The sequence below is a fragment of the Brachyistius frenatus genome, unplaced genomic scaffold (genome assembly GCF_029030835.1).
Source record: "Brachyistius frenatus isolate BFR_SWC_R1_liver_20210118 unplaced genomic scaffold, ASM2903083v1 Contig_54, whole genome shotgun sequence".
NCBI lineage: Eukaryota > Metazoa > Chordata > Actinopteri > Embiotocidae > Brachyistius > Brachyistius frenatus.
This window is the reverse complement of record NW_027210653.1, coordinates 1079280-1107197: the sequence shown is the minus strand read 5'-3', so window position 1 is coordinate 1107197 and position 27918 is coordinate 1079280. Positions and strand designations below refer to the sequence as shown.

At 41.0% G+C, this 27918-nt stretch overlaps 1 protein-coding gene across 39 annotated transcripts in view; it reads right to left on the bottom strand.

The window, feature by feature from the left end:
- LOC138624711 (receptor-type tyrosine-protein phosphatase delta-like) overlaps positions 1–27918 on the bottom strand; it is a 350030-nt gene that overhangs the window by 52907 nt on the left and 269205 nt on the right. For all 39 annotated transcript variants that reach the window (XM_069705103.1, XM_069705107.1, XM_069705104.1 and 36 more), the window contains 2 exons: positions 16846–16991; positions 14718–14859 (listed from right to left, as the gene is read on the bottom strand). In XM_069705103.1, coding sequence (XP_069561204.1) covers positions 14718–14859; positions 16846–16991 — 288 coding nt within the window. The remainder of the gene's footprint in view (positions 1–14717; positions 14860–16845; positions 16992–27918) is intronic.

Genomic DNA, 27918 nt, shown 5'->3' with positions numbered 1-27918 from the left:
GAAGTGAATTACCATTGTGATAGTAAATAAAGGGAGGGGAATTGAACACATTTGGAAGCTTGTGCTGTGATTAACAACGCACGTCAACAGAGCTGCTGCAGCATTTTCCATACGAGGCCAAGAGACCAAAATGAAATCAGATTAATCACTGTTTAATCACACATGCTGTACATTTTGGAGAAGTTGGGTTATTGACAAGGCGTTAAAAGTAAAGATTGAAATAATTAATCAACCAAGAGCCAAGGAGCTAGCAGTTTTTCCCACGTGCTATATTTGCAGTTTCGCTAACAATCATGAGGTGGGTTTTCGAGTTACATAAATTGTCAGCAAGGAGCTGCTTCGTTGCGGCTTTAGGAAGTCTGAGCTGCAGCCTGATAAGAGCGGAGATTGGAAATGTTTGCTGTACTTGTAGTCTGTTGGTTGTTGTATATGTAGGTAGGGGTTCATATGTTATGTGCTGTCTGACCTGAACATACGGCGTGAAGCTACACTGCCCAATATATGAAAGTTAAACCTGAAAGGTGAAATTAAAAGGAAAAAAAAAGGAAAGTTTAAAAAAAAAAAAAAAAATTTTAAATGTTGCTTTGCTTCCTTATTCTACCTCGCTGAGGACTGCAATCTCAAGGACAGTCTAAGACAAGGGCAGTTTCTGCTTTACAGACCCATACTGTATATTCAACAATGGATCTACACACTAAATGAGATGGAAGGGAGAGAAATGCTGAAGTCACCTTCTAAAGAAGTGCTGAGCACTGGTACTTGATATAAAAAGACTCCCAATGACAATTTGCACACATTAGCCACTGCCAGACTATCAGGCTATATGAGTGTGTGGTGCCAAGTATAGGAGGTAAGGACATTGGCTCAAAAAGTACCTCAGTGAGCAGATTTTTGCAGAAGACTTAAGGCCATTGGACATAAACCCACCCCATTAGCAGATTATATCTATTGATCACTCACACAAAATAAGAGCATAAGTGAAATCACATTTTCCTTGTATGACAACAGTGGCCATTCCAGTTTCTAAAATGTCACTTGAGTGCAGCAATAAATTCTGCGCAATTTGTTGTCATACCGCAGCTGCTACCCACATAAACAGACTCTCTGTTCAAAGTAAACCATACACTTGCTGTGGTGTAGCGAGTTGAGTGACAATAGGTGAGGTTAGGTAGTTACTTTATTAATCCCCGAGGGGAAATGCTTATCCTATGTCCTATATCCTCTGTTTTAGGTTTAATTAAATCTGTGTAATGGAGTCTCTGCAGATAAAGGTGTGATTAGTTACTGTTCACAAGTTTGCTTAGTTAGTGCTACACCTTTCATTAGAAAGACAGGGGAGCCAGATAGTAGAACTATCCAGGATAGCCAGGATGTCTGCTTGAGTTGAACTTATGGTCATATGTTGACAGCTGTGCGCCGCTGGGTCCACACATCAAAATGAAAAGCCTGTTTGTTTGTCCTCCTTAGCTCCTACACAGGGTCAGCAGAATCATTAGCCTGCCTTTGCTATTGCTCTTTTTTTTATTTATTTTTTATTAGATGAATGTCAAACTGTACAGAGAACACAGGTTTGAAACAAAGCAATTTCACTGTGAGTTGGTGTTGCTAGATATTGACACTGCGCTAATATTATATGTACTTAAGCTAAAAGCTTTGCAGCTTTAAGTAGAGTAGGTTTGCAGATTATCTACTAAAATTCTTGATTTACGCAGTGGGCTGTGGAGATGTCAAAATGCTATGCAATGTTCTGAAAATAATGACCTTCATCAGGAAGTAACACAAAAACAACATAATGGTCAGGAAATTAAGTGAAATGTGAAGTCCCATTGATTATGTGAGTTATGGGTCCTCTTTTATGACACTGAAATCACATTTGGCTCCAAAAATACCCAATAAAGGAATCCGAAAAGAATGTAAGCCTTTGTTGCACCGGACTTTCCAAGCAAAGCCATAAAAACATAAACCTTTCTGGTCACATTCTGGCTTTAGTTCTGTGGTTGCTGCACAAGGATTGGATTTGGTCCGACCCCTTTCCCCCCCAAGCGGAACAAGACTTTTCACCCCGCGCTTGAGGTTATTCTTCAGGGAAAATCCCTGCAGGCCATAATAAGATATATTTGTTGGACGTATTTGAGTGGATACAATCTCCTCAAAGAGGCTGTCACAGGTCACTTGCTGTGGCAGCATGGTGGAGAAAAGTATGTGTCAAGATGTATTGTTGTTCAGGAATCCCGCTTTAGCTAAAGATGCTGGATTATGGAAGTGTGAGAATTTGGGGCAGATGTCTTCAAGTATGACACTCTTACATTTTACACTCCGTTTTTCTTTGTCCTAGAGATTATTTTTGCCCAGTTTAGGAATCAATCTGATTCTCACTGCCCCTCCCAAGATAAGACTTTAGCCAGCTAAGAAAGCCACAAAACATTACCCGTGTAGTGTGACAGCACTGCTTATTTTTCTCAGCAGCCTGAGCCAAAACCATTTTTTTCCCCTACCACACCGTAGCATATAATTTGAAGTTGAGGGATTCTGATTAAAGCTCTTTCCACGCTGAAAAATAAAAAAAATAAAAAAATAGAAGGAAGATCAGGGAATTTAGCAGCGTTAGGGCCTGATTCACTAAGATCTCAAATAAAGGGTACTAAATTGCGTGTTCCTTCCAAAAGTTGGCAAAGGTTTTTTTTGCACCCGTTTTGCAAGTGATTTACTGAGAGTAATTGCGTCATTGAAATCAGGTGCAAATCGCTGTGTTTAAATGAGGGCTTTGCTTGTGTTAAAGTGATTCCAGCAATGGAAAACCCACGACCGCAAAAGGAAAAGGAAATATGATCCCATTGAAATTAAGAAATATAAATATAACAATAACAAAACGCTATGTAGGAGATTATCAGCAAGAAAGTCAATACTGTAGGAAAAACAAAAAGGTGATAAAAAAAAGCCTTAATAATACAACGTCTACAATAAAAGATCCTCTAAATTCTCCTTTCAGGATTAGTAAATATTATTACAGGTGCTAAATTGTTCTATTTGCATTTCCCCTCCCAGTATTTTGCACCTTCAAACCGAAACCATTAGCTTGCCTAGACTAAAGTAGGACAGTGTTTTATAAACTAGTTAGATGTTATCGATAAGGAATACCAATCCATGCACACAATTTGAATGTATTTACATAATGAGAATTTGAGACTATATTTCAGTCGGAGTCCATCTTTGTGTAAGGATAGCGTCGAGTTTCCTCACGAACATTTGGCGCCTATGGCAAAAAAAATTAGGTTGTTGATTTAGAGCACATTAACACGGAAACAACATCCAGTATAATTTGTTTACAGTTCTCTAAAAATTTGTGGCAAGCCTAGTTAATAGATCCGTTCAGAGACGACCTGAATGCTCTTCAACAAAATGTTCTGTTCGGCTCCTGTTCCACTGACATATTCAATTATTTTTTTTTTTCCTTTGGCATGGGAGAGAGAACTGTTAATTATGCTTTTGTTTTCACACAAACAAAATTACTCAACCAAACCTAAGAGCTCTTGATTAACAAAGGAAGGCAGCAATTCCATTTTGTGCCAATTCTATGACGGCATCTGTTCTATTTTCCTCTTTCCCCTCGCTAATGCTTCACCACTTTCACCCACACCAACGCTGATTTCTTTGCTCTATTTTCAAGGCACACTTTATGCTGTGGTTAAAAGGTGTACTTTTACGATCTGGCACCCAATGACTGACAGCTTCTAAATTTCAGCCCACCTTTATCAGCTACCTGCAGCTTGTTTAAACAATCGCAAACTTGGAGTTTCCTTACTGAACACTCCATCTATCATTCTGCCCAACGATTTTTGCAGGAAACACTTCCCCACATAAATCTTTGATCGTGGGACCATGAGGACATTTTAATATTTCGTGTTGCTTGTGTCCAACTTTTATGGAAAAACTGACATTTGATGTTTACTTTATTTGGTCTTGAAGGCCTTTTAAATATAGTTTCTTATCTTAGTTTATTTCAACTTTATTCTAGTACTCCAAACAGGAAATATGTACACCTGGATCTGGAATAGATGCAACAGTTTTTGTATAATTCTCCCCCACACATGCCCGGGCAATGTCGTCATCTTACAGATGTCCTTGCGCTGCGTGCTTGGAATAGTTGAGTTGCAAGTAAAAGTGATAACCCTTGACGTAAGGCATACAGTAGCATTCATGAGTGGCACGTTTAGCCATTAATTTAGAGGGCAACAAGTCAGACAAACATCCAGCGTAGAAACACTCGTGTATCACTGCTGAGCAAAAATAAAGAAATGATGAATTGAGATGTCTAAATTTTCCCTAAATGCCCTCAGAGAATCTAAAGCCTGTATTTATTTCGTTGATACAGCCCAGTGCTGTTTGGCACATATGTTGTCCGGTCTAAATAAGATTAGGTTTTCCCTGAGAGCTTCCTTTGAGCCAGATCTCCCAAATAAGCCTCCAGGCACCTGCATTGGGCAGATATTGCTTAAGTAATCCAATAATGGAAAACAAAATGCTCAGCACTTCCATCAAGTAAAGCAGACGCTGGTGTGTGGTGGTGGATAATTTTTTTTAATTCACCTTTCTGTGATGCTCTTTTAATGGATCCAAGCTATTGAACTCTGAGTCAACCTCAAAATTGTTTTAAAACATGGCGTGTATCTGGACTGATGTGGTCTTTATGGTTGCACTGACTGGAAAAGACTCCTGCCGAACTCAAATGTGAGAGCACATCCCGATTATATGTCTGGTGCCACGGTCTCTTTATGTTCCAGAGCCTTAAATGAACTGATTTCAGAAAATGTTAAGTGGCAAGGCATGACTGCTCTCCAGTTTAGGTTTACAAATGCATCTGTGCAGGACTCGCAGGTCAGAACTAATCCTCTTGTACCTCGCACAGTGCTGGAAAGTTCATGTTTGCTATTAAATCCCATGATCCATCCATGGAGTGGGTAGTTTTGTATGTAAAAGGTGTACTTTTACGATCTAGCACCTAATGACTGACCGTTTACCGTGTATGTGTCTGTAGGAGCACTGTAGCTGTCGCAGTTGGACATTTACACACTGTCTGGTAAATGTGAGGTTTTAGGTGAAAAAAAACAAAAAAACCTCGCATCCTCACAAGGGCTTTCAGAAAAGCTGTACATCAGAACATACTTTTGCAAATGTGCCCTTCTGTACAGTATTTTGTGCAGTGAAAAAAATAGATCTTTCAGTGCAACAGAAATTTGCAGTAAAAGTTTAGCTAGGCTGAGAAAAATAAACTTCACTTTAGCCTATTAGTTGATTCTACAGGTACAGAGCACACTAATGAATATTACTGTGAATGTGCCACAGTTGGCTCAAACAGCTAATTTCAATTTAGTGTAATAGCATTTTAAGAGGAACATTCCCACTCTGGCACAAAGTGGCATTAACTCTCACAAGCTCTGTACTTCTAAAAGGTAGTTCAGTAATTTGCTGAACAAATACAGTCTCTTTGAGGAAACTGCTAAGGCCCTAGGGCAGACAACGAGGGACCATCGACTATCCACTAAAATTTTATTTTACCGATGTTGCCCAAAGGATTGAAGAAGGAATGGCTTGTGAAATACTCTCCAGTGTCTTCTTTAAAACTCCCGTGATGATGAATGTTTGAACGAAATATCGAAGGGGGAAGGTGAAGGCGCAGAAAGCCCTCCTAACCCGAGGTTCATGGCAGTCTGTCTCGGTGAAAAATAGCATCCTCTCCCCCTTTGCCCTGCACTGATTGTTTCTTCCATAAATCCACTTTGAGATTGTATAATTAATTGAATGCTGCTTATTTGTCATTAAAAATCCTAACCTAATGCCTGAGATTATGAGGAAACCATTGTAAATTCCATCTATTAATCATCGGGCCCCTTTTTTTTTTCCTCAGAAAAACCTTCACAGATGAACAATCTGAGCCGTTCCTCCCTCTGAATGACTTTGGAGAACTAGTTGTAAAACTCTGAATTCAACATCCTCTCGCCAAAGTAAAACACGCAAGAAAACGCCAGGATTTTCTTAATAAACACTTCAAATCCGTTCTCGCGTACAGTTAAGCAAGTACATTTATTTTGTGGAAAACACAATACTTTTTATTCTATAGGGGGGAAAAAAAATAACTTTTCACCATTGATGTCCCACCATACCAGAGAATTATGATGTGTAGTTTTCATGTACCATTACAAAGAGTGTTGACATTGTTGGGATGGTTTAGAATTTGGTTCCCACTACTCCCTTAAAGACAACATTGGAAAGTCTTAAACTGACGTGAGCTCTCGTGAGCCGTTTTGGGATTTTATTTGGAATTTGATAGAAAGTCACGGGGAAATAGATTGGATCAGCCAAGCAGAGGGCATGCAACAGAGATGTACGCCACTTCTGGCAAGGCGCCCCAACCATTCGTAGGCCCCCACGTCATTCATAAACATGACGGATTAGCTGTGATATTCCTCCATTTACAACATAAGCGAAGGGAATGGAAGGAAGAGAATGAAAGCAGAGAGGGAGTGTTAGTGTCGGATGCCCCTCAGGGGTGGTGCTAAAATGGATGGGTAAAGAGGGAGATGAAAAGGAGAGATGAAGCAGGAAGGGCGGAGAGGGGGCCTTTCTCTGTAGGCCTGGCTGGGCAAGCAGCAAGGCAGGCAGGAAGCCAGGCACAAAGCTCCATTTACGCTCAAATGCCCCCCCTCCTCACACACACACACACACACACACACACACACACACACACACACACACACACACACACACACACACTTCTTGCTTTACAGACTTCACGCCGACTCCGCCAGATGTACTGTTCTGAGTAAAGATCACCTGGGGGGGGGACGGTAGAGAGGGAGACTTCAAGACCTGCTCTACCTGCAATCACATCTTTCTTCCACTCCGCCGTTGTCTTTTGTGTTCGCCTTACTTTTACTGACTTCATCCGACTCGTTTCACTTCAGCTGAGACTTTAAAGTTGCTTTATGTTAACGACTCCCTCGATCCGTCTTTGTCTGTCTCCTGCCTTCTCTCCCTTCTGTCCTTCTCCCGCCCTCCTCAGGATTTCACTTTGCATATTCCATTTGCTGGTTGTTACCTTGAGCAATGATTCCATTTACTTCAGAAAACAGTACCCCATTTATTCAGTCGGGGGAAGAAAAAAAAACAAAAAAACTTTTGCTCTTGTCATCTTATCTGCCATCAGCATTTTTTTTTTTCGGTTGTTATTAGTAATATTCATCAGAGAAAGGAGAAAACTATTTGACAATGCTTTCAGCTATTTGCCAAACACAAAGCTGAAATTTATGTCACACGAAGCACCTTAAGAAGCCTCTCTTTTTTCTTTTTTAGCTTTTTTTCCTAACAGTCCATCAACCCTCATTTGATCCTCTTGAGTGCATTAAGCATTCACAAATAAAGAGGACGAGGAAAGGAATGTATTAACGAGCGCACACAACCTTCCCTTTAGGGAGGCCTCCGTTCTCGCCAACGCTCCCGTTACTTTGAAGCATATACCGCCAGACATCTGTTCTGTTTTTATGTTTCAGCCTTGTTCATTGTATATTTACCCTCTTATGGCCCACTCGGGATGACTTTATGTTTGGTATTTCAAAGTTTAATAAAGTATGTGTACGTGTCGACATTTACCATGAAGTCAAATTAAACTGTTTAGGTTGATTCATTTTGTTTTGTCTGTGTAGGGGCGGCTAATAAAGGCCAAGGCCAGAAGCTGGACCCGGCGGGAGGTCAAGAGAGAATCAGCGACTGGGTGAGTCGTCCGACCGGGCAGGAAAACAGACAGAAGGCAGAACTGTGAGACGCTGAGTTGCTTCATTTACCTTCATGTACCTTCATGTACTGTACATTCAGAAGCAGGCGGGTTAGTTTGATCCAACAGGCGTTTCTAATATCTTGGCATGGATTGTCACGAGGCATATCATCTGCGTGGTTACAGAAGTCTGTGTATTCTTTCAGACCTTTTTAAAGGGTACAAACTCGTGCGTGGCGGTGTTCATGCGTTTCTGTTGAGGTGTGTATTGCTTCACCGGCGAAGTGGTATCCCGTCAGCTGTCAGAATGCCGCCACGAAATCCTCTGAACTTTAATCACTTTTAGCAATTTTGTGCATGACAGTGCCAGATATGTTTATGGGTCATGGCTTGGGATTCTTTCGTTTGAACATGGTATCATCAGACTCTGCCGGATACTCGGGGAGACGTGCGGTATGAATGTCTGAGGGAACTGACTTCATACAAGTTCACTTCCTCCTGAGAAAGGAAAAAAAAACCTTGTACCAGCCATTTCAATAATTTATATAGCTAAAAGCTTGCTACAGGAGAGGGGAGTATTGAGATTATCCATGCTTGCTAACATCCTGCAGAGGGGACCTCTTGGCTCTCAGAGCCCTAATGGAAAACGGGGTTATATCAGGCTTTTCAAATTTAGCAGTAAGGCATTCTCTCCCCTAAATGTGACTGTGGGAGACGTTGGGTGTCACAGCAGACGGCTATAGAAATTGCTATATTGCCACGTTTTGAGATTTGACTTAAAAAGCTGATGAAACGTGCAGTTCAGGTTTTGTCCCCCTTTGCTCTGACTTAGTCACTGCACTTATCTTTGTTGTACTGAATTTTGTAATTACGTAAAGACAACTAATAACACCCAAAAATCACTTTTTTCCACGTCCGAAGTTGTTTCGTTGTAATTGGCAAGCGGCCGTTCTCTCTTGAGAGGATTCTCAAGATCATTAGATCCATGAAGAACGACCCTGCAACATCTGCCTCAGCTCGTAGAAAATCACTTTTGATTGCGGCTGAGATCAAAGCTGCTAACATTAGCACCCCTTGGCTACCTGGCTCAGACACTCCTCATTGTATGACCCTGTATTTCCTCTAGTCGATGGAATATCCCTTCGTGAAAATGCGCTGTGTTCTGTCATGCAGTGCGTTGCTACCAGCCGAGCCCTCCCCTGTAGGAAGGTGGCCATTGGGTGACTTGTGTGTTGGATGTAGTCCAGTGCACTCTGTTTGGGGAAGTGATTTTTCTTTCCGATGTGTGCCTGGTAGTACCAGAAGCAGTCGCAGCCACTGTGAAGTGCATGCGGAGGAGTCATTCCTATGTTCCCCAGATGTGTATGGCATTTAACGGAAACATGGCAAAGGGTCCTTATGTTCAGCAGCTCGACCGAGCACATTATGGAAACCAGAAAAAGATGTTCCCAGCTCTATATTCGCTTAATAGGACATAGGTGAGGGGGGAAAAAGTAATAAATCGCAATATTTGCAATATGTTGCCGCAATGCTCAGCATATCCCAAAATGTGTTAAATCACAATGATATCATATCGTGACTCAAGTGTTGGGATAGTGTTGTATCTCGGGGCCTCTAGTAATTTCTACCACCAGATAACAGTATCCTGTTACATCCACAAAGGCAGATAGTAAATTATCTAGCTAAAATTAAATAGATGTCGCTAAAAAAAGAAATCCTGATTGAATATTTGTTCATGATATAACTTTCAGAGGACGTAGCATATGTTATCACGCTGACATGCAGAAATAGGATGGTGTACCTGGTAAACATGATACCTGCATGGTGTGGAGAGGCTTGGCGTTGTCATTGTGATAATGTCAACATGCTGACATCAGCAGTATACCAAATGTGGAAAGCACAGACTGCTTGTGTAGAGTCTTTGTCTTCTTTACTTTTACATAACACATCATGTATCTTATAAGAATTTACTAAATTATATTGACTATATTTACACCTGGAAGTCTTGTATGTGCTCAGATCAAAGATCTCAGAAAGAAACATTTTCAAGTGTTAACCTCATTCTGTCATCACACCTTAGATGTACTTTGATAAGAAACATATACATAAACGTACTGCCTTGTTATACTGCCGGTACTGTGAGGTCACTGCGGAGGACAGTGGCTTCTATAGCAAGCAACTAGAAAAAGAAAATACAGCACATTCCTAATTTGTCTGAATCAATAATTATTAATTTAGTAGGCTGTGTTTACTTTTATTAAAACAAATGCTGGGCCTCAACATGTGCAGAGTTATCTATCATGGTCAGAGTGCAGTCCAAGTCTTTTTGAGGCCCCAGCAGATGTTTTCTCACACACTATGCAGAGCGTAAAGTCTCACATCCATCTTGTCAGCAGCAGCTTTGTTTTAAATCATCCTGCATACTATAGATACTGATTGGCTCTCATGATTAACCACACAGTACATTATATATATATATATATATATATATAGAGCACATATATATATAAAATTATATACTATATATATATAGATATATAATTTTATAATATATAATTTTTTTTCTGAGAAAAGATCAATTTCTGTGAGGACAGTCAACTCCATCTTTTTAATTACGATAATGAATAACTTGTCATTATGTGCTCCATTTTTGTGACGTACGAGCGAGTAAAGTTGGGAATCGAGAGCAGATTAGCATCAAGGCAGTGCTGGCCAAATCCCAAGCAATAACTCTGCCTGCAGATATTTTATGAAACATCGAATGGACATGATGATAACTGATTCTCTGTGAAGGTGGCTGCACTCAGTCACTGCTTGTCCCGGCATGCTGAGGTAAGAGAGAGAAAGGCGGTTTGAGAGAAGAAAGTATGCTGCACATACTTAAATGACGACTTAAAACACCGGTGTCCTCCGAAACAGCAGTGCAAAATAACAGGAAATTTGTATTAATTGTGTAAAAACTTGTATCCCAAGAAGTTAGTTTTATATTTAAAACCCCTCTTGGTGAGTCAGCATGTTTCCCCAGCAGCGTTCTTTGGAGGAAAAATGCAGCTTATTTTTTTTTCTAACAAAATTGAGTGTTCCATGTGGCGGCTCAGGCCTCGCCATCTATACAGCTCCCGCCAGTAAACCAGAGAATTGTACGGAAGCTCCTGGCCCCATCCTCTCCTTTTTTGCAAACCACTGATCACAAACACAGTAATTTTACAATGGTCACTCGCTTCCCCTCCGACTGCAACACTTGGTCAGACAGGCCAGGACAGCTGACACAGCATTTATCTTCCAAAGCAATTTGAAAATGCGGACCGTTTTTTGTTCATCTTGCACTCTGCACTTGTTAGAAGTGGTGCAAGAGCACACAGATGAAAGATGATGAGAATTGAATTAAGGGACATTTTAATCATTGTTATTAGTTAACCCTCAATGTTTTTGTGTTTGTTCTTTTTGCCCCAGTCGGCAGGTCCACGCAGTTAATGTTGACCCGCATCTTAATGTATATCATTTAACTCGATTTGGATTATAAATTAAGCAGCTGGTGCCTTTTATTAGACGTGGAAACCATTTTTCGCGCAACGATGACAAAGAGCCTGAGTGTATACATCGTCTATGAATAATCACTGATCGTGTTGCAGTCCTTTTATTGTATGTGGAAAGATGTGTCTCAGCAACACAGCTTTGACCGTGACGTTGCACCATTCCATACAAATGGAAATGATGCATTCTGTTTTTCCGTCACACGAGAGCGGCTTCCCATTTTCCGCTCCCACTGTCAAGTTGTGCACAGCTGCATAAGTTTACTCGCTTGTGTGTGGGGCACAGGAAATGGCTGTTGACAGAATAATGGGAGTATCAGGATGCAATATAAATCCTTAATCATGCCTGAATCATGAACTGCAGCACTTAAATGCACACGTCATTCTGCCGGAAGGCAGTCGAGACCCCAAAAGGTGTTCTGGCCACATTTTAAGGTTCCTTTGTTCACTCATGGTTAAGAGGTTATCTAACCGTGCGAACATTGATTGTGAGAAGCTCACCATGAGGACACATGTGTATGCAAATATCTTGCAGAGCCGTAGTCATAAATTAGATCAAATACCACTTTACTGAAATCATATTCCGTCCGTGACACCCAAAGTGTGCTTTTTCTTCATTTTTCAAGGCCTTCTTGTCATTCTCAATTCTCAAGCAAATCAAGACGTCTTTAATTCAAAGACACGAATCACGTACAAGTCAGATCATCGCTCACTGATAATCAAAACGGAGGGTGCAAAAAGTGCAACAACAAAGCCCGTAACTCATGGCGTAGCCTGGCAGATTTGACTCGGAACATCATTACATTTCTGGGTTCGCCTTTCATGCAAATCGCTTCTCCAAGCCTGGAAGTTCATTACTAATGCCGATTCCCATCAAGTTGGAGGCCCATCCGAATACTAATACCCCGTGGTACTTTGGATTTGTCACCTCAAGGCCCCTCTCCTCATAACATGGCAATTACAACAATGTGCTTTTCCTTCATGGAATTAGGCATCACCCCCTGTGGCGAGCTTCCCACAACAGATGCTTTGCAGTCGTTTCCACAGACCATTGGAGCCCAAATGAACTAAGCGAACAGTCACTTTCTATGCATTAGGCCTGGTGTAATAGCACTTATCTTTATTTGCTTATTTATTTATCGCTCCAATCCTGCATTTTTGTGCAAGTTTAGTATTTCTCCACTGAAATGGCCAAAGGAGGGGAGGAACACTTTTTGTTTTTTTGTCACAGTGACAGACCAGATTTAAAAATGTGTGGTTGTATTTTTCAAACTGCCATTTATGTCATGTGGAATGATGAGGTACAAACCAGCAGTGTCCTATTTCTTTTTACAGTACAAAGTATTTTTGGGACGAGGAGGCTTTTTGCTCTCTTAAATAATATATAATGCATCAATGACGTAACCTTGTGTTGTCTCTTGTTGGTCGTACAGTTCTGTGCCCTTACAAGGCTGTGTGTCAGCTTCCCGTCAGCTTCCTGAGAGTCGCAGTCATCCTTGTGTTGGAATTGTGTTTTAATATTGTCTACAGCTTGAATTATAAGAGAAAGGAGACTTACGGTTTGTTATCATAATAATCCTCATTGTTCTGACTTCATTTTCATTGCGCTTCCTTTCCTTCGTGAAGCTGCGACCTCTGTTATGACTTCTTATAAGGATTATGCAGTTATATTATATATTGCTAGATTTTTAAAGGGACTACTACCAGTGTGCGTAACGGTATGTAAAACCAGACCTTGCAAATGTAAATGCTCAAACCAGGTGTAGATTGAATACCTGTTGTTTCACAACTCAAATTTGATAGATTAACAAATTGACAAATTAATTGACAAATTTACATTACGAATACTTTGTATCCACAGGTGGCAATGTGGGGGAGCACAACTTTATATTTGTGCCAAAGCAGAGGGAGAAGGAGCTTGCTCCTGTTTTTCCTTTTTTTTTTTTTTGAACGTGATAGGCCTCTACTCACCTTCAATACATTGATGGAAAAGGAGAGTGAGCAGAAGAGCAAAATGGAAATAGTAATAAACATGCTAATGCTAGGCTGGCAAGCCGGGAAGAGCAGCTTCTACCCGTCCCTGAGCCTATCTGTTGGTGTGTGTGTGTGTGTGTGTGTGTGTGTGTGTGTGTGTGTGTGTGTGTGTGTGTGTGTGTGTGTGTGTGTGTGTGTGTGTGTGTGTGTGAGAGAGAGACAGAGACAGAGCGAGAGTGAAAGGGGAGAGGAAACGTGCACAATATTGCATGTGAGTGAGAGCGCGCACACACATACGTACATACACATACTGCACTCCAGAGTAAACAAGAGAGAGCTGCATGTGAACGTGCCACCTTTCTCTTTCAATCGGCCTCTGGAGACAGTGCGAAGGGCCTTTTGTTGGCTCACTGGTGAGATAAGAAGTGGGGGGGGTGGTGGGAGTGGGGGAGAGGGAGCTTCAGAGACTCGCAGAGCCAGCTTTTTTTTTTCTATAGGATGGAAGCACCCCTCTCAATAGGAACTCATTTGCCATGTTGTGTAATTGTGGCACATAATGGAGCACACCTCATTCAAGCCGCCCAAGGCTTTTTTTTTTTTTTTTTTTTTTCTAAAGCCATTTGCTCCATTCACCGCCAAACAAGTCGTGTTTTAGAGAGATATTACGCAGCCTTTTGAGCTCAGGGCCACCACACATTTGCCTTTGAATGGAATGTTATGTGTAAGATAAAAAGATAAAAAAAAAGTTTGCTCAGTGCTTATTATAAAAGAGCCTCTGTCATCCAGCATGATATTTGCCATCTGACTTTTATTCTCACTGCTCTCTGGAAGTAAACAAAGTGGCTGACCTTTCCCACCTGGGTTGTTACACATGTTACAGCAGTGCTGCGTATTAACAACCGCTGGTCACCGGAAGACGCTGACTTTGAGTCAACCTGCCACGAGAATAATTCCATAAACAATATATGCTTGTTAATCCAATGAGAATACGCTGCTTTATTTTCTGCACGGTCAAATGAATATCAAAGCTGAAGTGCAGAGATGAAAAATTAGTGATTTGACAATTATTGCTGAGCTTTTCCATTAAACCACCGCAGGCTAGGAATAGATGGCTATTTGCATAATTTAACTGGCATCTTAATTATTGTGTCAGAAAATCTGTATGCAAATGACTTAAGTCAGTTAGAGACGGAAACTTACTTGGCTAAATGGCTAATGGACTAAATCTTATCAAGTTAGAATACAAAACGTGAGTGCAACCAGAGTCTCATATTGCATTTGACTGTGTAGAACGAGGGTGAGAAACAAAGAAAAGAGGACACGACAGACAGAAAACAGTAAAATGCAAGCTTACCTGTGTTAGTTGGTAGAAAAGGGCGAGTTAGTGGTGCGGGTGTGTGCATATATTTTTTTTCTTTTGGGGATTGTTAAGAAGGACCTACCACGTAAAACAGTGAGTCTGGTGGTAGCGCTCGTCTCTCCAACACTGTTGGAGGCGACGCATTCATATATGGCTTCATCTCTGGGCGTGCGCAATGGCTGAATTCTTAGCACTGAACCAGAGCCGTCATCGAACTCAATCACCTGCAGGTGCGAGAGACAGGATATGTTAAAGGAGATTTTTTGGTTCACAATGGGTGCGGGACCTTTTGCTGAAACCAAACAAACAAACAAACAAACAAAAAAAACCAAGACTGTCGAGGACATTTGTCTAAACAACATTGATGAGGACTGACACAATGTGCTTTCGATGACAGAAACTAAAGCTGCTGCCTCCCTTACATTGAACTCTATTGACTTTGTGTTCATTTGTGAATATTGTTGTTACTGTGCATACTGTTCATGTACAAACACTAACTTCAGGATCTGTATTGGATGGCTTATAGACAATATGTAGGTACTGACAGTATTTGATTTCCAGAAACATAGCTGATTGGTTGTTGTTATGTCGTGTCTTATGTTCAGACGTGCTGTCTTCTGGTAAATGAACTATACCTAAAGTATAATCTAACTCGATGCATTGGCTTGTAAAATATTTGATGTGGCTGACTAACTTTAAGAATGGGGAGGTTATTTTGGTCTGACAATTTTTCGCTTGGATATCGGGGTTGTGGAGTAAATTTTCTGAATGTGTCCCACTCTTAAAGTTAACACTCTATTATCACACGGAGTTGTGTCAATGGGACAGAAACAAGCACGAACAGTTAAAGGTGGCTTGATAAACGGTTACAAACAGTTGTACCATGAGGTGAGATAGTGGTACAAAAGACAGGACCGACTGTTTTGGACGAACGACACATAAAAATGCTCACAAACGGGTGTTTATTGTAGCTTATTCAGCTATTTTTTTTGCATGCTACGTGTTGTATACTCACTGATTTTAGAAAGCCCTGTGTCATAACTCAATGTCTTTTAAGCATAGAGGTAGATTTGAATAAAGATAGGCCTGAGACCCCTTCTCCATACATACTCGCGCACACACACACACACACACACACGCGTACGCAAACACTCGCACACACAAACACACCGAGGCCTACCAACAGTTTCAAAGTTCACAATATATCCGAGCATGTGTTGGTTAAAAATACACTTTAACATTTCATCGGCCAAGCTGCAGCGGTGTCGGCATTCAAGCTGTCAGCGGGTGATGGTAAAAACAGCTTCCTTTCTTAGTCAAACCCGAAGAGCAAATTAGAAAGGAAGTTGTAAGACGTCTAAGAGGAAATGGGTTTTTGTTAGAAGATGAGGCGGCAGTGCGTGATTGAATGAGTGCCGAATGGCGGCAGCCACCAAGCCCTGTGAGGCAATGAAGGGATGGAAGCGGGTGTGTTAGCATTCAGCACAACGTGCGATGCAAACGCGATGAACTCTGATAAGATTAGATTTCTGTGGGCGTGAGACGCAGAGACGAGGTGGGAAGAGGGTTCGGAGCTCCGTTAAGCCGTCGCTGCTGTGTAGTAGCAAGCAAATATGACATCTCGAGCAGCGAGGTGAAGAAAAAAAAAGCGACATCATGATAGTCCCTTGGACTGACACAAAATTTAATAGAAATCTTATCAGCGTTCTACGATGATGTGTTATTTCTCATGGGTTTTGAGCCCAAGTGCAGATTAAAGCTGACCAGGAATCAAAGCTTCAGCCAAAATAAGGAGAGTTGGACATGCATTGGCTAAAGATGCCACAAAGCAAAAGGATATAGGGAAGTGAAAGCGCTACTTTCCCTTTCACTTTGCATGAAGCTGGCAAATGTGGCGTAATGCTAATGTAGGTATCTGGGTCACACCACAAGTTGTTGTTTTTTCATCCATCCAATTGCTCTTTCCTTGTCTTTTATTTGATTCCAAATTTGTCCCCAGATATTTTGTGTACTTGCTCATTAGAACTCATGCATGTTTAAAAGCCTGGCCAGCATGATTATTAGGATCTGCTAATGCGTGGTGGCAAGTCAGGGCGAAAAGCAAGCAAGCGGGGCTTGGCGCGATGGATTATGTGCGAGCAGAGCCAAAAGCAGTGCTGAAGCATTCCAGTTTTGTCGAGCATTTTACATCAGAACAATAGACCTAATACCTCAAATCTCTGGTTGCTGACTTTCTTCCCCTTCTTGTTCCACACAATCTTCGGCCGTGGATCTCCTGTGGCTTGGCAGATGAAGGATGCCACACCTCCCTGCACGCCTGTTTGGTCATTGGGGGTTCTTAAAAACTTTGGTGGTGCTGGAGAGAGACAGGAATAGAATAACAGATAACCAAAAAAAATAGTTAGTGTGCGTGTTAAGCATTGCAGACGGAGCAATTCATCTGTTTTATCAAGCCACACACACTTGAAAGTAACAAAGTTACACATTTAAGCATGTGGCCTGTAAGAGGATTTTCCTTGGAGATCAAGACAAGAGATTATATTGACTTTACTGTGCAAGTGGAAACAGATGATCAGCTGCTGAGATCAGAAGTAAAAGGACAGAGGTGTTGGGAGCAGAATGTACAAAACATATTATCTTGACCCTGGAAGTATTTTCTAAGTAGCTTTACTGAAGGATGACTGGCTGAGATTTAATGGGAAAGTATTTGTTGTAGGAAAGAAAGAAGGGATATAAAGACATTATACTTTGTTTGTCATGTTCTAAAAATGGAAATTTTGGTTTGGGTGTGAGGTATTTATACTGAAAAAGAGCTTGACTTGTGTCAAGACCACCAACTAAGAAAGACAGCGTCTTACTTCTGTGGCCGTAAACATTGTTGTCGTGATAACTGTGATTTTTGTTCTCAATGCAGGTCACAAACAAGATTACAAACCAATTCACTCTTTTTTTTAAAGCCTTTGCCTTGTAACTATGTAGTTGTAGTAACTTGTGATTGAATAACACATTTCCCATGCTGCTAAATGAGGGAAAAAGTTCTGGAAAGGAAGAAAAGAGCTTATCTCGGATCATCATTTGTTTTTCATAAAAAAGTGAAACGTTAATTGTGTCTGCATTGGTTCTTCGTATTTTTTTTCTCACAACGTATGCTGACATTTCCCAAAGTTATTTTTTAGAGAAACATAAGCTTGTCTATCAGTTCACTTGCACACGTCACTAATCTCTACAACAGCACCAACTGGAACGGTGGTGGCGCCCCACGCAAATGAGACATGCACCTGATAAGTGCCTCAAAATGCTCTGATTGTCAGTGTGAGCATTCTGTTGCTCCTAATTGGCCCTTTAATTCAGCACAACAAGTCAAGTGTAAAGAAAATGAGGATAAAAAATGTTAAAAATGTGGGGGAGCTGAGGTGAGAGAATAGCCGAGGGGGGAACAGTGTTTGCTTTGTGTGGACATCTCATGGACGTTTCCATCTCCTCCGGTGGCTTTTCCAGCCCTGTACGCGACTATTTGGCTCTGATTTTCACAACAGTGAGAAGGCTCGCCACTCCGTTCCTACAGTTTGATTTTTAGAATTACGGTGAAACTCTTCCCCAATACAACTCGGGCTTTGTCAGACGTTGTGACAATTCTCTATTTTCTTTCATTTCCAAAAATGTTGTTCTGTTTTTTTTTCCTCCCCCCCAGGACAATCTGCTCCTGTTCACGAGCTGACGTCTCTATTACAATCGCAGAAAAATCAAAACACATGAAAGCGATTAGTAATCAAAGGAACTCGTCTCTCCCTGATGAGATTTTGATTGTGAGATTTACATCCCAGCTTTATCATGATGATCAAGGCTCTTATAATTTCAATAGCAATAATGTCAAAGTGCTAAGTCAGACCCCCGCTCCCAGTATTTGCCTGTGAAGCTTAAGTGCCAGCTTCAGTGGGAGGTGCAGCTCCATCTGTCCCCCCACAGAGCAACTGTTTGCCTTTTATCAATCACTTCAGCGGGCCATTAGGGGCCACACAGCTGCAGTAATGCCAACCATCTGAACCACCTCATCTGTGTGTGTGAGAATGTGTCATTGTGCTTGTTCGCGTGGCTGCCTGTGCGCCGACTGATTTCCCCTCCCAGATTGTACTGCCCGGCGGCGGCGGCGGCGGCGCTCCGGGCGAGGGGACAAATTAACCTGCAGGATTCGCGGGGAGGTGACATAAGATGTGTGGCCAGCAATCAAAAGGGCGAACAGATAAACAGGCAAGCAGCTGGGTTTCCACTGGGCAAATGAGTCTGGGAAATCACCTGATTTCCTCATGACAGGCACAAAGCCTCCACTGCACACAGACATTAACAACCCCCCTCCCCCCGCCTCCCCCCACACACACACACAGAGTTCTCCGAGTCTTTCTCTCATTCACCAGCTGACAGATCCGACAGGTGGGCAGCAGAGTTGAGTGTTGACTGTGTAATTTGTACGTGGCAAAAAGCACTATTATATCTGCATTTGCACCTAATCTCATTCACTTGGCTGGGGTGTGGTGCACGTTGGCATCCAGCCAAGAGGGTGCTGATGGGTAATTGATATGCTATTGGGGCTGTTTTTGCTCCGGGACAATCCATTATGGCTCGATGCGTCTCCCAATGCTGGCTGTAATAGACTTCTACGACATGTACGGGAGATCAGCTCCGGAGGTGAGGGGAGGCGGGCGGTGGTGTGGGGCGGGAGGGGAGTCATCGCACAATGGGGAGTGATTGAGGCGTGACATGGAGGTAATGGTGTTTTCACAGACATGGCCGCTGATATCACCATCATGCCCCCATTTTAGGTCTGCCGCTGACAAACATCCATTTTGGTAGACTCCTCGTATGGCTTCAGGTAGACAGAGGCTGATTGAAACCTCAGTTTTATCCGAACAATGCCACGACTAGAACCTTGACAGCGAATAAAAAGATACGGTCTGTGAACAAACATTGTGCAAACTCATGCACCATAAAGAAGCCTCACCGCGGAGCCCAGATTTTTCAGTGATCGTAACAGAAAATTACAACATCCACTACAGTGAAAAGCCTCCACTAAGAAAGTAGCAAGATTTATTTGCCATTTGTTTGTCTGTAATCATGTTAATTTGAATAAAGATTAATTTAATTAACATGGAATGGCATTGGGAATAGCGTGTGGGCATTGTTTTGAAAATGAGTCTAAATTGAAAGAGGATCCTTTTACCTCAGCTGCTTGTGTGCATCTCATTTGAGACGTCACCATAATCTACATGAATTAATACTGTTTCTCGGCACCTGTTGATTCAGTACGAAGATGTCACCAGCAAACAAATGATAAGTGTAAAATCTGTCACAAGCTGAAAGTTTAGTGACATGGGCCTGTGACTGCCCTCTCCTGTGGTCTTTATGTAGCCTTGCTCATTCGTTGCTACAAGAAAAGAGGAAGCTCTTCAGAGCATCCCACTGCTCCATTTCTCATGGATCAATGCCACGTTAATAATTCGGTGTCTAAGTTAACGGCTTTACTGTTCTTCAGAACATCCATGTCCACAGGGCTGAGGGGGCAGACTCTTTCATGACTTTAAATATCGTTTTTTTCATAAAAATAAATGAAAATTGGAAGCCTTTCACAATGTGGGCTGAAGATGAAAAGTATTAGTTGCTGCTACTGTACACGATCATACGTATACTTTTCTTATGTTTAATTTGTAAAATGCTTACACCATTTAAATAAATTGGTCTGCTCCATCCATCAGGTTGCTTTAGGTAATTATCCTAAAATGTCTTCACTACACTATGGCAGGCACATTGACCTTTTCTCCTCCAGGCTCTGGCTAAACGTTTTTCTCTTCACTCCCATGCAAATGTCAGCATTCATAATATACAACAATTATTCAAATTTTTGACTTACGGAATAGATGTACTATCAGTTAAAAAAAACCATACTAAATATATTATTTTTAATACATTACCAGAGAGATAAAAAGAACATGTTTAAAGTCTGGTAACTGTGTTCGTGGATCTAATTTGAAAAAGAAAACCCAATAATTATTCAAGCATATTTTTGACAAAGGCAGATATGTCTAAAATAAATACCAGTCCAAAACAGCAAGATTAGGGGGAAAGCAGTTGGAAAGAAAAACTCATACCAATGACTTTATTTGGTCAAACTTGGATGTTGAAAAAACGGAAGGCAGCAGTGGAGGCTTTGAACTGAAATAAAAATGGACCAGTTTTTTTTTATTTGTTTTTCCTTCCAGATTAACACTAGAACTAAAAGCCAAATCAGAATATGTTTATTAAGTGAATACTAATTTTTATTTTGGAAAAGCAAATTCAAATCTAAATAGAAACCATCAGTAAAATGTGGGCAGAACAGATCATTAAACCAAATCCTGTACTTTGCACATAGCTGTGCAAATTTGGAATGGCAGTAAATAAAAAGCCTCCACATTAAGCACCTGTTGGAGGGTCAGACTATAAATTGAGTGGAAGGTATAACTGTGAAGACTGGGACCAATGATTTCATATGTTTCTGTCGTCATAGTTTGGTTCAGAGCATCTTGCGGATCTGCATTCATTACGAGCTTGTTTGATATTGGCTTAACTCGTCGCCAAACATTGCATTTAAACGCTTTTCTCAAAGAGACTCGAGTCTGGGTTTCATTCACAATGGCCAGAACTTTTCAAGTCATCGGGATCCCTCCATGGACTTAAGTTTGATCTGCCAAGCCATTAAAGAGCATGAATCAAAGAGTGGAGAGAAGAACATTATTAAAATGACTTTTAGTTGGAACTTCTATTCGGCACAGACACCAGTCCAAGACGACTCGGTTTTCACAATTATACTGACTGACATATTCAATTTAATTTGCATGAAAGGGGCCATTTCCTCTCTGAATCTTTAACTTGCAGGGTGAGGTGGGGTTGTGGAGGGCGATAATTAATCCTAACACATTGGGTGGCAGTCTGCAAATACCGTGCTCCATTTTGGACATACGGGTGGAAGAAAGGAGCATTTAAAGATGCCATTAACCTCATTCGACATCTTTAAGCCGCAGCATATCAGTTCTGTGATATTGATGAATTGTCACAATGGCAGCAAGCGATGCAAATTGGACTGGAAGGGGCTGCTAATGTTGGGCCAGGGTAAAAGTGACGCATGCAGGATATACTGTACACTTTGGACATTTGACATCATATAATCCTTTTAAGTGTTCTGTGAGTCAAACAGCAGCAGTATCTTTATCGTTGTAGTTAAGTCCAGAAAGGTAGAGACAGGTGGGTTTGTTGGTGATTTTAAATGCAGCTGCGTATGTTCACAGCCACTCTATGGATTAATTAACTGCCTATACAGAGTTCAGAAAATCTGACCTCGCATACCAAAAAGAAAACCGGCACGCTAAGAGAGAGATAAACAATGAAAAAGCATTGAACAAAATTAGAGCGAAGATAAACCACACATGCTAATCATTTGAACAAACACAAGCAGAAATTATTTTCTTGGGGCATTACACAGCTCTCTATCTGCAGCATAATGATAAAAAAAAAATGTCTTTTGTAATGCAGAGGAAACAAACTCCACATTGTATGAGCTCACAAAGGGTCTAGGCAGAAAGAAAGAAAAAGAATCGGAGCTTAATTAGAACTGTTGGCTGATTTGCATTGCATGCTCATCGGTAATCTTGCCTTAAATGGAATCTGAAATTCTTATTGCAATTAGTGATTACTTGAAAAGGGATATGGCCCCCGAATGATTGTTAATTACTGGATCAGGAATAGTACATTAATTCACTGCAGAGGTTTTAATGCAGTGAAATGATGGGGACCCACTCTTCCATCAATATTGTGCTGCTTGTCACACATAATGAAGTTCATAATACAAGCCTTCTCCCACACTGCTCCCCCTTCCTAACCGCTTAAATGTGCTCTCTGAGCAAAATTCCAAACAGTCATTATGTAAAACTAATTTAATAGAATATACAAGAATGCAGCTTAATGACACGTTAATATTGAGACTGCTTACAGATAGTAGGGGCTGCAGGTCTATTTTGAGATATGGTCAGGCTCTCTTATTTGGCTCCTAAGCTGCACAGAGTCTACTGTGAATAAATAAATGCATATGATCACTTACAACATGGCTTCAAAGGCAGGAAAACTACAGCAGGCATTATAATACACAAGCTCTCTCGTGGATTCTCTTTGCCAAATATTCAGCCCAGTGACTAAGGTTGCAAAAATCATATTCCAATGGGACTTTCTTAACCCCAGTCAGTGTGTATTACTCATGCTCAGTGGCGCTTTTATGGAAGGCCTGAGCTTCTGGGTATAACTCTGTAGGAGCAAGGGCACTTTTGCACAGACAACAGCAACAGCTTCAAAAAGAATGGCTAATGCTCCTGTCCCACATTCAATGCACTGACAGATTCTCTGACAAGACAGGGGAGGAATAAGGCTCCAGAGGTGCACAGGCGCAACCTATCATGCACATGTGCACACATACACAGACACACACCCTCAAGGGTGTTAGAATATTCTCGCTGAATGGAGGGAGAATTGCAAATGGGAGAAGGACATGAATAAATCGAGGGACGTGGGACAACAGAAAATTGCGGAAGGTTCCATTAAATAAGTATAAATGGTTATTTATGGAACAGTGCTGGGCTTCCTAGCTCGCGTTTCATGTGATGAGATGGAAGTTGAAAGGCTCCCTATTCAATTATCATTGTAGATTCATAAAGGCAAAGACCTTTCAGTTGTGGAATGACAGCTGCATTGGCCATGTCGTCTCTTCTGTGGTCTATTATGATATTTGCAGATGAAAACTTGCGCCCTCTCTACTTCTCTCTCTTACCGTGTTTGTCTCTCTGCCAGACACACACACGAACACTAGCTCCCGCCATCTCCCACGGGACACATTAGCGAGGTAGAGGGATCCAGTTTGTCACTTAATAAAACGGCCCACTCAAACAGATGGCTTTGTTCAAACGGCCCCCAACACTTTAAAAGCTGGAACTGAGTCGCTGCTGTGGCAAATCAGACACATGAAAGCACACCTCCCTTTGCGGTGGAAACCAAACAGAAGGAAACGTATAAATATTGTATTGCACCACTGTCGGTGTGAGAGCGTCCGCCTGTGAAATAAATAAATAAAAAATACATAGGAAAAAGAGTGAAGAAGAGGAGGAGGGAAGTGGAAAACGCCAGACCCTCCTGTTAGAAATTCTGAACATCTGGGCATCGTCTTGTCAAACGGCAATGCAAAATAATACAGTGGCCAAGACTTCATTTCATCTCCGCTCATTCATTATTTGTTCATTTGTGTATGAATACACAAATCCGGGGCCGATTCGTGTGTGGCCATTTGAGGAAAAAAAAAACAGTCAAGCAAGAAGTATGAAATTTGGATTTGTTTGTCTTGTTTGTTTTTCCTCTAACGTCTGGGAAAAAGAAAGAACATAGATAAGTTATTCTAATTGTGCAGGCTTACTCTGTTTGGTAGTCAGCGCACTCTATTTGCAAAAAGTTAATTATCTGATAGGATAGGCAGTGGCAGCGACTAACACAGAAAGCCATTTGTTCATTCTGTTATCCACTAGGCAATGGAACGATTCATTAAATGGCAGTGCTGCAGCAAAATGGCCAATAGTTATCATGTTGAGGCTGCACGGACTTGAAAAGATGGTAAAAATGGCAAAAGTGATAAACAGGCTTTGGCCATGTCAGATTAGTGCCAATGTGTAGATAGTGAGGGAACATGGTTGTGTGCGATTCTGATGCTTCTACTACACACATGATGTAGATTTTACGTGAGATTGACAAGAAAATATCACCATGACTGCATTTGCAGATGACTATCTCCAAAGCTGCCAGCTTTCCACGACATGTAGCACAAATCAAAAGATATAGATGGGAACAGTGGACTGGAAAATCAAATAAGCAACATATTCGACTAGCTGTAACCAAGAGAGAATTAAACTATGCTTGGGCCTGTCCTATTTCTTTATAGCATAAACTTCACATAATTGTCTTTGCCCTCAACCACGGAGCGGAAAAGCTTGCCTCATATTTGTCTCCGCAGGAGCAGAGATGGATTATGTAGCAAATCATTCCGTGGATTCGACATTGTATATTTAAACAGACTCTAATTTTATGGATAAGTAGTGCCAAGCCATTTCCGATGGATGCCAGTTGTCAGGCCATAAGAAGTGACACATTCCCTGCACTGTGTTTTCTCAAGCGCTTACAGACAAACTAGCCCCATGCTCCAGCAATCCTCCAAGATGACAACTGGCTTCCTTTCAGCAGCTTTCAGCCACCCTGTAAATGTTCCGGAGTTCAGCAAACCAGGTTACGCCAAAACCAAGCTTTTTGGTACGAATAAATAGGGCTCTAATACTAATTTCTTCACATCTAACCATCACGTTTTACCCATTTTTGTTTTGTTTTATATTCTAAGGTTAAGGGGGTAAACGTAATAAACAATCTAAAACTATGAAACTACAATTAAAACAATATATATATATTTTTTTTAAACAACCAAAAGGTGCAATGTGCATCACTGCACACTGTTCTCTATAAAGAGCTGACGTCATGGCTATCCTCAGACCAATTTTTTTTTTTTTTTTTTTTACTGGGACAAAGAATATGTAGGGGAGGTACCACAAACAGTCACTGAAGGACCAAAGTGACCTTTCACAGGCCACTAATTTTATGCAGCAGTGAAGGAATAGCATTGCATATAAAAGAGAGGGAGAAAAATGACTATGAGTAATTGAAACGTTTCTGAGGTAAAGATCACCTTTTCCTATCTGAAGCCAACACTTGAGTGTGATCTGTCAGAGTGCAGTGGCATGAAAGCATTCAGGAAATTGTCAGTAACCTTCTGGGGCAAGACACGTTCATTTATGTAGCACATTTCATACACAGGGATATTTAAAGATCTTTACACAGTGAACAGAAGCATACGACCAAAAAAGTAAAAGGAGGAGAAAAATACAATACTTAAAATTGTATAAAAATGTAAATAATTAATGTGTAAATGATGTAAAGTGCAGCTTTGATGTGTGACTAAAAGCAATTGCAAACAGATGCATCGTCAAGCTAGATTTAAAAGTATTGCGTTTATTCTTTGTGTCAGTTGTGAGCAGCGTAGAAGCTAAAAGCATCTAAACCGTGTTCACTGCTAACTATAGGAAGCTTCCGTAGACCAGAACCAGCTGATCTGAGAGGTCTGGAGGGTCATACTGTGTGAGAAGATCTCAGATCCATCATGGACCTGGAATTTGTCCAAATGAACTGAATTTGAATTATTAATCTTAATGTTTCTCTAAATTGAACTTAGTGACATGCACTACTGCAGGATAACAAGTGACTTGTGTATTCGTGGGTTGTTTTTGTCAGCTACACATTATTAATATGTCTCCGACTAGACCACATGCAGTAAATCTAAGTTGAGGTCTTTGAATTCTTAATTGCAAGCCCCTGAAGAAAACCGTTGTGTTTGTTCTTGTGTGTGTGCGCGTGCGTGTGTGCGTGTGTGTGTGTGTGTGTGTGTGTGTGTGTGTGTGTGTGTGTGTGTGTGTGTGTGTGTGTGTGTGTGTGTGTGTGTGTGTGTGTGTGTGTGTGTGTCTCTCTTTGAAGAGCTACAGATGGGAAACAAATGAGGGCGGGTGGTATCAGGGTCAGGATGGTGGATGTTTTTTTTTTTTTTTACTTTGAGGCAAACAGTGCAATGTCACCCCAGGAGCAAAAAAACAAGAAGCCTCAGGGGACATAATTAAAATAATCCAGTGAAATTAAGTGCTTCACAGCATTTTTAAAAGGCTCTTCCTTGATGTGTGAAGATGTGGGGACGTTGAAGCGGAAGATGGGTGGAAGGGTAAAGCGTATGACTGTGTTTCTGTCTGTTTACAGTGGGTGGGTTTTAATAGACACTCTGCTCTTGAGCCCCATTTTTTTTTTTTTTTAGCTGTATTCACATTTGTCATAATCACCAACCTGTTCCATACACATCTGTGCAGTGTACCATAAAATCACACATCTGGTTCCACAATGTTTCACTTTTTTTGAAAATGGCCTAAATTTTTCATTGAAGTCCTGCTTGCATATTGTAATTAATGAAATATAATTGCTTTAACCTTGGAAATATTTGCATCACTGTAGAGATAGTTAAAGTGAAAACAATCAGAGGGGTGAATTACACCACCGGTTGCAATTTGAAAAACAAAGAAAAAAGAGAAACCAAACAAAAGGACGCTAAACACTATTAATGACCTCACGAGGATATTAATTGTAATGAAATGTGATGTGATGAAATACCAAAAAAAAAAAAAAACGCTTTTCATAGGTCATGTGTACTACATCTTTCCACATCTGTTCAATTTAAATCCATTTTCTTGGAGGCTGGGGGAAAAAAAAACAGGTAGATTTCTAAAGCTGAGGACTCTCCTCAGGCTAAAAGGCCGTTGGGGCCCGGAGATGTGGCCTTTGGACTGATGAAGTTGGTTACGCTTCTCTTCTAAGTCCTTTTCACCCTTCGCCAAACTGACCCTCAGTTGACAGAGAGAGAGAGAGAGGGTACACAAAGGCGCCGGCCTCAAGTGCAAATGTTTGCCAGCAGTAATGGGCTTTAGTCCACTGGGCAAGCAAATGTGTGGCCTTTATGTGTGTATTAAGTATATGTACATAAGTATGCGAAGAGAAGTGCTCTACAGACTGTACATTTATTTGTGGGTCGAAACAATGAGCTTGTGAACATACATCAATAAGTTGGAGAAGAGAAATTTCCCTATAAAAGATCTATCTATCTACAATATTTTTTTTTCACACTTATCTGGATTATTCTAAAAGCTCAACTCTGATTGATGGCTGCGGTTATTGGCTTTTAATGTGGCAGTGAAACTGCAAGAGAGAGAGAGAGAGAGAGAGAGAGAGAGAGACTAAAAAGCCAGTGACATTGTCTCAAAATGCCCCCAGGTACTATGATCCTAAGTTATGACTCCATTTGTTTTCTCACATAGATTAAAGGATAACTAGTAAACCTGCACATCGAATGAGTGTGATTGTTAACTTCATGAATATTCGAGGAAATCTAGTGCACTTAAGTACTTCGAGTGAACGCAGTGATGGATTTTCAACCTGAAGAGGTGGTTAGTCACACAGCTGAGCCTATTGCATCAAATAAGTGTCCTTTAAAGGGGCATGATATATCCATCTGAATCATTACATGCGTACAATTCAGATGTAAGATCACATAGGCGATGTAAAGTATCATTTCCATCTATAATTAA